At 42.2% G+C, this 8623-nt stretch overlaps 1 protein-coding gene across 1 annotated transcript; it reads left to right on the top strand.

Moving 5' to 3' along the window:
* Positions 1-710: 710 nt before the first annotated feature.
* On the top strand, positions 711-5260 carry LOC131241296 (uncharacterized). Its single transcript, XM_058240084.1, has 3 exons — positions 711-1669; positions 2244-4179; positions 4693-5260. The coding sequence occupies exons 2-3, from the start codon at positions 2250-2252 to the stop codon at positions 4845-4847; spliced, it is 2085 nt and encodes a 694-aa protein (XP_058096067.1). The 5' UTR covers positions 711-1669; positions 2244-2249; the 3' UTR covers positions 4848-5260.
* Positions 5261-8623: the final 3363 nt, after the last annotated feature.

The following is an 8623-nucleotide window of genomic DNA, read 5'->3' as shown; positions in this document are numbered from 1 at the left end:
GAGTGTCAGCTACAATGTAGAGAAGATATTTTTCTTTTTTTTTTTTAACACACCCTACACACACTGTAGTGGAATTTCACCACCTATAGGTACTGGAACCTTGACCTGGTGTTGAAACTCCTGGGAGTCTACCACCCGAGCAAGAGTAAGGACCCCAATGTAGAGAAGATGACAAGTTGGGTTTAAGGCGCAAAATTATATTTATGATAAACTAGCCAAATTTTGTTTCCTTGGATATTAAGTTATCTAACTTATGTTATTTTTGATTAATTCATCATATTAATTACTTCTAAAGTATTTTAAAATAATTAAATAGAGAAAAAAAATACAATAATACATGGCATATGTTGAAAAGTTAAAAGATTGACAGTGGCACATGTAGTACATCATAAATAGCGTTTGAAGAATGATGGAAAACATTAGCCACATATGGGGTGATTAAAGATAAGTGGTCATGTAGCATATTCAACACTTATAACATTTAATCTCTAAGGGTTGTGTCTGTGCATGAATTAAAATAAAAATAAATTATTCTATTTTTATTTCACAAATAGCCTGTATGTCGGTATAATTTGTTTGTTAAAAAAGTAAATCTTTACACTTCAAATCAAGAATTTAAATTTTGATTTTTTTAAGAAAATCAAGAAAGAAAAAAAATATCATATTTTAATTTTTAGAAGATATTGAAACTTTTTTAAGAAAATAAAAATTATTTTTTAAAGAACAGTATGGAGAATTGAGAAAGAATGAACTCACTATGAATAATTGAGCTGGCTCATGGTGATCTTGCTGGAAAGGAAAGTGTACATAGATGATCCAGGCTGTTCATTGTTTGGGCTTAACCATTGAGATGGCTGGAAAAAAAAAGAAGAAGCATACGAGTCATCAGCTTGGCAACATGGGCCCACTCTACATTGACTGACCGTTGACATTCAAGGCAACCGTGGCTCAGTAAAAGAGCAGTGCAGCTGATTTGCAGGCAGCAGCAGCATCTTTACTATGGTTCCCATAGATGAACGGCTTGGATGTGATACAAATGCCATGTTAGCACTTCTGGCCTGCGAGTGCGCTTGCAAGTGTGCACGCGCGAGTCCCATTCATTTTCCCTAAGTGCAATCCCTAGGGCCATATCTGTCATTTTCCTTGCATCATGAAGAGGGGCATCACGTAAATCCCCGCACAAGACAGAGGTTGTTTCGTAAGGAATCTTCCCACTTCCCGCCTGCCTCAGAGCGACCGGTTCAACTCGTACCACGTGGCGAGTGCACAACCCTCCACGTTCGCCCACTTGTCGGTTATTCTTTTCGTCTCCCGCTAGCAATAACGTGTTGGCCGAACGGTTAGCCGTTACACGACTAGCCGAATTTAAAATTCGAAATTCGCGGGAACGCTCTTCTTAAAGAAGAGCAAAGAAAACGGAATTTTCAATTTCCTACTTTCGATTCCTACGTCCAAAAACAAGCCGACAAGTGTTTGGCCAGATCTCCGTTTTCGATTTTTTCCAATCAAGCGCTCCAAGACGATCAATCCCCTCGGAATCTCCGTTTTGGATTGTTTCCATCGTTCTCGGATCACCCAGAAGTCAAAATCATGGCCCCTTTCTGATCATCTTCGGTTTTCAGCGTCAAATGATTCGGGTCCGAAGATGATTGGGCCCGTCTGAAATTTGGTAAGGTTCGCTGGAATTCGCCTTCTTTTTCTTTTTTTTCTTTTTTTATCTGATTCCAGTTCTTGGCAAGAATTCATAGGAAATATGTTTTCTCTTTGATACCAATTTTCTAAGACTTTGATAACCCAGATTTTAAGAACTTGGGGTAAATTGCTATTCCGCCAATACTCACTTTTGCAAGGATCTGGTCTGTGTTTCCTCTTATTATACCCAATTTTGTGAGAATTTAGCGGAATTGCAATATCATTCTGTTATTTTTCTTCGATACCCATTCTTGGCAGGAACTTATTGGAGGTTTTTGTTTCTTTGATACCAAATTTCCAAGACTTCAATAGCGGGTTTTTAAAAAATCCGGAGTAAATTGATATTTTTCCAATGCCCATTTTCACAAGAATTGATCTGTTTCTTCATATGCCATTTTTTGCAAGAATTCAGAGGAAATGTGTTTTTTCCAATAACCTATTCCCCACGAATTCAGAGGGAAATTAGTTTCTCCCTGTTACCCATTTTGGTTGGGAATTTGGTGAAATTTTGCATTTTCTCTGATACCCATTGTCTATTTCTCCTTCTTCAGCTATCAATGGAGCACTTCCGGCAGATCGGAGAAGTTTTGGGGAGCCTAAACGCTCTGATGGTTTTTCGGGATAATATCAGAATCAACCAACGGCAGTGTTGTCTGCTGGTCGATGTGTTCAATCTCGGGTTTGAAGGGATTGCAGAGGAGATAAAACAGAATCTGAAATTCGATGAAAGGCCGACGAAATGGAAGGCTCTTGAACAGCCCTTGAAGGAACTCCACAGGATATTTAGAGAAGGAGAGCAGTACGTCTGCCAGTGCTTGGAGACTAAAGATTGGTGGGCCAAGGCAGTCTCCCTATCTCAGAACACTGATTGTGTCCAATTCCATATCCACAACCTGTTATGGTGCCTCCCGATTGTGTTTGAGGCAATTGAGTTTGCAGCCGAGATCTCTGGCTGCGATCAGGATGAGATTCAGATTAAGTGGCTCATGTTGGCAAAGAAGTATGAACGTGATTGGATGGACCCGATGCTCTTCCAACGAAAATTCGGTAAGCAGTACTTGGTCTCTCATGACATCCACAATCGAATAGATAGCGTTTGGAGGGAGGATCGATGGGTTTTATTGGAAACGATCGCAGAGAAGAGAAGTGTGGGAACCAATGTCCTAACGAAACAAGAGATCCGTGTCGCAGATCTTCTGTCCAAGAATTTGAATGGTCTTGAGCGGTCTTCGAATGGGAAGCTGTTCCCGAGTTCGATTCTGGTAGGAGCCAAGGACTATCAGGTCAGGAGACGATTGGGGAGTGGCAGCCAGTACAAGGAGATTCAATGGATGGGTGAAATCTTTGCTGTCCGGCATTTTTTCGGGGAGATAGAACCTTTGATTCCAGAGATATCTCGTCTGTCTTCACTGGCCCACCCAAATATTATGCATTTCCTATGTGGGTTCTCTGATGAAGAGAAGAAAGAATGCTTCCTTGTCATGGAATTGATGAGCAAGGATCTCTACAGTTTCATCAAAGAGATCTGCAGTCCAAGGAGACGGGTACCGTTCACTCTGCCAGTCGCCGTCGACATCATGCTCCAAATAGCAAGAGGAATGGAGTATTTGCATTCCCACAAGATCTATCATGGTGATTTGAACCCCTGCAACATCCTCGTCAGAACAAGAAATTTATCTTCGGAAGGATACTTGCATACAAAAGTTGCAGGTTTCGGCCTCACATCCGTCAGGAACTTCACTTCCAGAACATCCCCCAATCCAGCGGCTATGAGCCCATTAATCTGGTATGCACCAGAAGTCCTATCAGAGCAAGAACAGCCGGACAGTTCTTGTGATTCCAAGTACACGGAGAAAGCAGATGTCTACAGCTTTGGGATGATTTGTTTTGAGCTGCTTACGGGTAAAGTCCCATTCGAAGATGGTCACCTTCAGGGAGATAAAATGAGCAGAAATATAAGGGCTGGCGAGAGGCCGCTTTTCCCATTTCCAACACCAAAATACCTCACCAGCCTGACCAAAAAATGCTGGCATGCCGACCCAATTCAGCGCCCGAGTTTCTCATCAATCTGTAGGATCCTACGTTACATCAAGCGCTTTCTTGTTATGAATCCCAATCATAGCCAGCCCGATGCACCCGTGCCTGTGGCAGACTACTTTGATCTGGAGATGAACCTTTCAAAGAAGTTCACCACATGGGCTAGTGTGGGAACAGGTGCAGTAATGCAGATACCATTTCAGATGTTTGCATACAGAATCATTGAGAAAGAGAGAACCGAGAAAACCACCATCAATGTTAGAGATAAGAGTTCTGAATCAGGTAGTAGCGAGGGAGCATCGGTTTGTGGGGATGAAAATGGAGTCACAGCAGATGATCCGTTCTCTACGTCCTCAGTTCCTTCAAGGTCATCATCTCTGACTGCTTTGGAACCTAACAAGAAGACGTTGGTGAAGAAGTCTCTGGATGGAAAGGCAAACAGAATTTCAGGTAAGAGCTAAGCTTCCATTTCTCTTTCCATGCGAACACCCTCTGTGAAGTCCTGTTTCAGAGGACCCACAGCACACACACATGAGGCAAACGAAATGGACAGTTAAAGAAGTTGGTGGATAGGCCACATTCAATATACACCTATGGCCTGATCAAAGTTCAAATTACACTCTCATATTCAGTACTACACCATTTGAAACTGTAATACATTGTAGAAGCGAAGTAGATTGAACCCATCAATGCAAATCAAAATTCTAAATATTTCTCTGCGACTCCAAATAGTCGATGTTATCTTTAGATCCAGGTTTTTCAAAGAAAACCCATTTGCAGGATTGAAGTTGTTTGTGATTGCAATTGCAGTGCCTCCAAAGTTTCAATTATATATCAAAGTTGATTTTCTTGTGGCACCAGACTTCTTTTCAATCTTATGGTGATTTTATGATATATGTTGTGTCTGAGTGCGTTTATCCTCTTAAATAATGTCATGATTCCTGTGTCTCTTCAATTTCATAGGACAAAACAACAAAGGGAGAGCACTAAGACCGCCTCAAATGACACCGTGTGGACACAGTTTGAGGATGAATTCTGAAAGCCAGCTGCAAACTGTGGTGATGAGCCCGACCCGCCGGAGGACATCTGGGCATGCCTCCGATTCTGAGTTGACGTAGCTGAGATCATTTCTGACAGCTCGCCACCACACTCCTATATAGGAAAAGAGTCTATATAACACACACATACAAAACCTCTTTCTTCTGTTAATGAAAGTTGTTTGCTCTGTTAATTTCCTGTATCCATTGATATAGATAGGTTTAGGGAATATCGGAACTCAACTGCTTGAAACTGTTGTAATTAGAGCTTCTGGTGAATACAGTCATAGTTGCATATTTAAATAGCCAAGGAAAATTCATTTTGTAATGGCTCTCTTTGTGGGCTTGTTTGGTTGCATACAATCACTATATAAGAGCACCCATAAGAGATTGCTTAGAGAGGAACTATCTGATGGCGTGGATTTTCACATTTGGGGTCTGTGATTCACTGATCCAGCACACTGATGAGGCACACCCCATGAATCCCACATTGAAAGAACCTATGACCCATTATACGAGAGCAAATGATGTTTACAGAGGAAATACTGCCAGTCCGCAATGGAAATGGGCAAAATGATAGAAGGGTTTGAGTTCAGTCACGGGAGACTATTGGGCATCCCCATTTATGGTGGGGGCCATGGGGTCCTTCACAAGTGAACCATGGGCCCCACATGCACAAAACCCTTGCCTTGGGACATGGATTAGGTGGTGAGGAGCTCACCACCCTCAGTGGTGGTGTGGTGATGTGGTGAGATTTAATTGCTCACCACCCTCAGTGGTGGTGTTGTGATGTGGTGAGATTTGATTGGTGGGGCTGTATGCTGTCAGAAATTTTCCTGAGCTTTTAAAGGTTTTTCAGCTGATTACCTACTCGGCCCATCTCTGACAGCATACGGCCCAACTAATCAAATATCACCACATCATCACACCATCACTGAGGGCGGTGAGGGCCTCACTACCTAATCTGTGTCCCTGGCCTTGTGCTTCAGCAATTGACGAGAATGCAAAAATAAAAAATAATAATATAATAAAATAAAAATCAATGCAATCAATCTGAGTTGTGTGGGCAACTGCCTACGAAGCCGTGGTTGCTCTAATGGATGCCCCGTTTCAGCAAGCACTTCATTGATGAGTGTTGAGTGAGGTTTGCACAGTTCACCCATATAATAAAAGCTTAGCAAAATGCCTCCAAACAAATAGCATTTTCCTCAGACTAAAAAACTCAAATGCAAAATAGAGATTTTTTTTCCCCTTGGCAACAAAATGATTCCATTAAGAAGAGCTACAGGAATTTAAAATGCATAAAGCTGGGAGATCCACCCCAGCCATCACCAACTCACTGGCCAAAGCATTAGATTCTCACTTTCCACCCACAAACTTTCCTTGGAAACCCTCACTCCCAAGACAGCTTTCCTAAAGGGTTGTTTGGATGCTTGCAAGTGGGAGGTGACTTACAGGTGATGTTTGTGGGGGAGGAAATTCACCTCGAAGTGCCAGGAAACTTCATGGGGCTGGTGTCTAAGTGACTAACAGCTGAAAGTGATAGTGACGAAAGTCACGACTTGAAAACTTACAGGCATCCAAACAACCCTTAAATGCAATAGCTTCAGCTTACATGGACGGAGAGAAATCAGACTGGTAAAAGATATGCCATGTGAAAGCCTGCTGCAAATTGCAATCCTCGAGAGACCGTGCTCACATTAAACTTCCAATCTCCATATAGTGGAGCTACCCACGCTGCTGGATCCCGCGGACTCAGCGCCTCACTTGCCATCTGAACCCAAACAGTTTGGATATCTGGATGCAAGTGGTTTCTGAAGACCTTAGAGAATTATGCCCATTCAAACATGGAATTCTTCCACCTTATCAAGTAAAGCTTCTGATTGCCCATTCCAACAAATAGTGTCAACCAAACACCCCACAAAACTCTCCCCACTTTCTTGAAAGGGCCTATTTCTCAGCTGGAAAATTCCTCGCCAACCGATTCCCTAAGGACCCAATTAATTGGGAATCTTTCCTGGAAGTAGCTCCAAACCTCCATTACCACAGATTTTATGTAAAAGTTAGACAATTTCCTGTTTCCTCTGCTCTGCACATGATGCATCTGTTGGGAATTATGACACACTGCTCTGCAACCTTTCTACCGTAAGCGCCTTACCATGGGCTGCCACCCAGGAGAAAGCCACAACTCTGGATGAGCACAGGATTTCTAAAGAGCTGCGGCAAACGTGATGGGATGGAGGGGTACAATTTTGCAGAAGTATGATTTTGCAAAATACTCACCTGATCAGTCCTTCCAAATCCTTGAGTCATCATTCTCCAGGTTCAGGCTAACCTCTTCGAGCTCTCTCATCATCTGCTGGAATTCTGCAATTTCTTCCTCTAGATTCCTTCTCATTCCAATATTCCAGACTAGCTGATCCCCTATATTTGGCACATTCTCACATATTTTTGTATTCATATTCAATGCTACTCTGTGTAGCCTTGGGAACCTCTTGGCTAAGGAGTTAACCCCTACACATTCATCCTCCGAAAATCACACTTTATCCCCTCTTTGGGCTCTGAAATAGAGAGCTTTCAGAGCTCTACCCCGCACCTTGGATTGATTGCTCCCCTTCCACATATGCAACACCAAACTTCTATCTCCAAAAACTGGATTGCATCCTCTATTAGATGACCTGTATTTCTCCAGAATCACCTTCCTCCGGAGAGTATCTTTCTCCACTTCAAATCTCCACCACCATTTACATAGCAAACTCCACAATTCCTCTCTCTAATTCTGCCCGCTCCTGATCCTCTTTAGATCTTTGGACATCCAGTTCATGAGGTTCATTACAGGGCTCCTCCTTCCAGTTCATGAGGTGCATTATAGGGCTCCTCTAAAAGTGGCGGCCTTCACATGGTTAGGAGGTAGGAAGAGGGTCTTGACTATCAATAATCATTGCAATAGACACGCATTGTGCATGGGAGATGCTGAAGCAGTAGACCATTTGTTCATTCACTTCCCCTTCACACATGGGTCTAGGCCAGCCTTCTCACCTCGTTTATCATGCAGCAGGTGATGCTAGACTCGTGGCGAGTTTGTTTATGGCCTGGGATGGGGTGGGGTGAACCTCGAGAAGCAAGCTCAGGCTGCATGGAGATTAACGTTGATAGCTGTTTTATGGAATGGGAGGTGTTTTAACAATATTAGCAAGCTCCGACTGGGCCTCTTTTATTACTATTTTGAAGGATTGTAATTTTCTTTTTGATTTGAGTGGGTTGTAAGGTTTAGGCACCATCTCGGCACCTTTCTAATAAAATGATCTTTATCTTCAAAAAAATAAAATAAAATAAAATAAGCAAAAAGAAAGAAAAGATGGGACCTCAGCATTTTAAACGACATCTATAGTACACTAGAAGATTTGCCAGAGTTATTATGTGAAGACATGCCAATGTTAGGGTTCTCATTGCCTATGTGCCCTGTAAAAAGGGCCTATGATAACAGTTTTCAAGAGGAACATTAATCAGGAATCCTTCCCAACAGTTTTTACAGAAATTATCAAGGTGGTTTGTTTGGTTTTAATCCTCCAACTAACTTGAAATTTCTAACAGATCACAAGCGGCTCCCATCATTTCAGGAGTGAGTAGCTCATCTTGCCCGCACAATGGATTTAGGAATTCACATCAGTTTGAATAGCAGCATGCGCTAAATTTTGTCAAACATTTTAAGGTTTATTTTGGATAGTGGACTGCAACGATTGAGTGCACAACAGAAATATGTATTCTTGTAATCTGAGTCACTTGGACATTCCAAAAGCAATGGGCTTAAACAACAAGTTAGTTTCTCCGTGCATATTTTTCCTACAAGAGATGCA

Source organism: Magnolia sinica, chromosome 3 (genome assembly GCF_029962835.1).
Source record: "Magnolia sinica isolate HGM2019 chromosome 3, MsV1, whole genome shotgun sequence".
NCBI classification, from domain to species: Eukaryota; Viridiplantae; Streptophyta; class Magnoliopsida; order Magnoliales; family Magnoliaceae; genus Magnolia; species Magnolia sinica.
The sequence above is the reverse complement of the archived record's forward strand: the minus strand, read 5'-3'. Positions and strand labels throughout refer to the sequence as shown.

Bases quoted from the DNA above. Each gene is read 5' to 3' on its own strand.
- LOC131241296 (XM_058240084.1), top strand. From the start codon at position 2,250: ATGGAGCACTTCCGGCAGATCGGAGAAGTTTTGGGGAGCCTAAACGCT. The intron at 4,180-4,692 runs GTAAGAGCTAAG...TCAATTTCATAG, and splicing joins AAAGGCAAACAGAATTTCAG to GACAAAACAACAAAGGGAGA.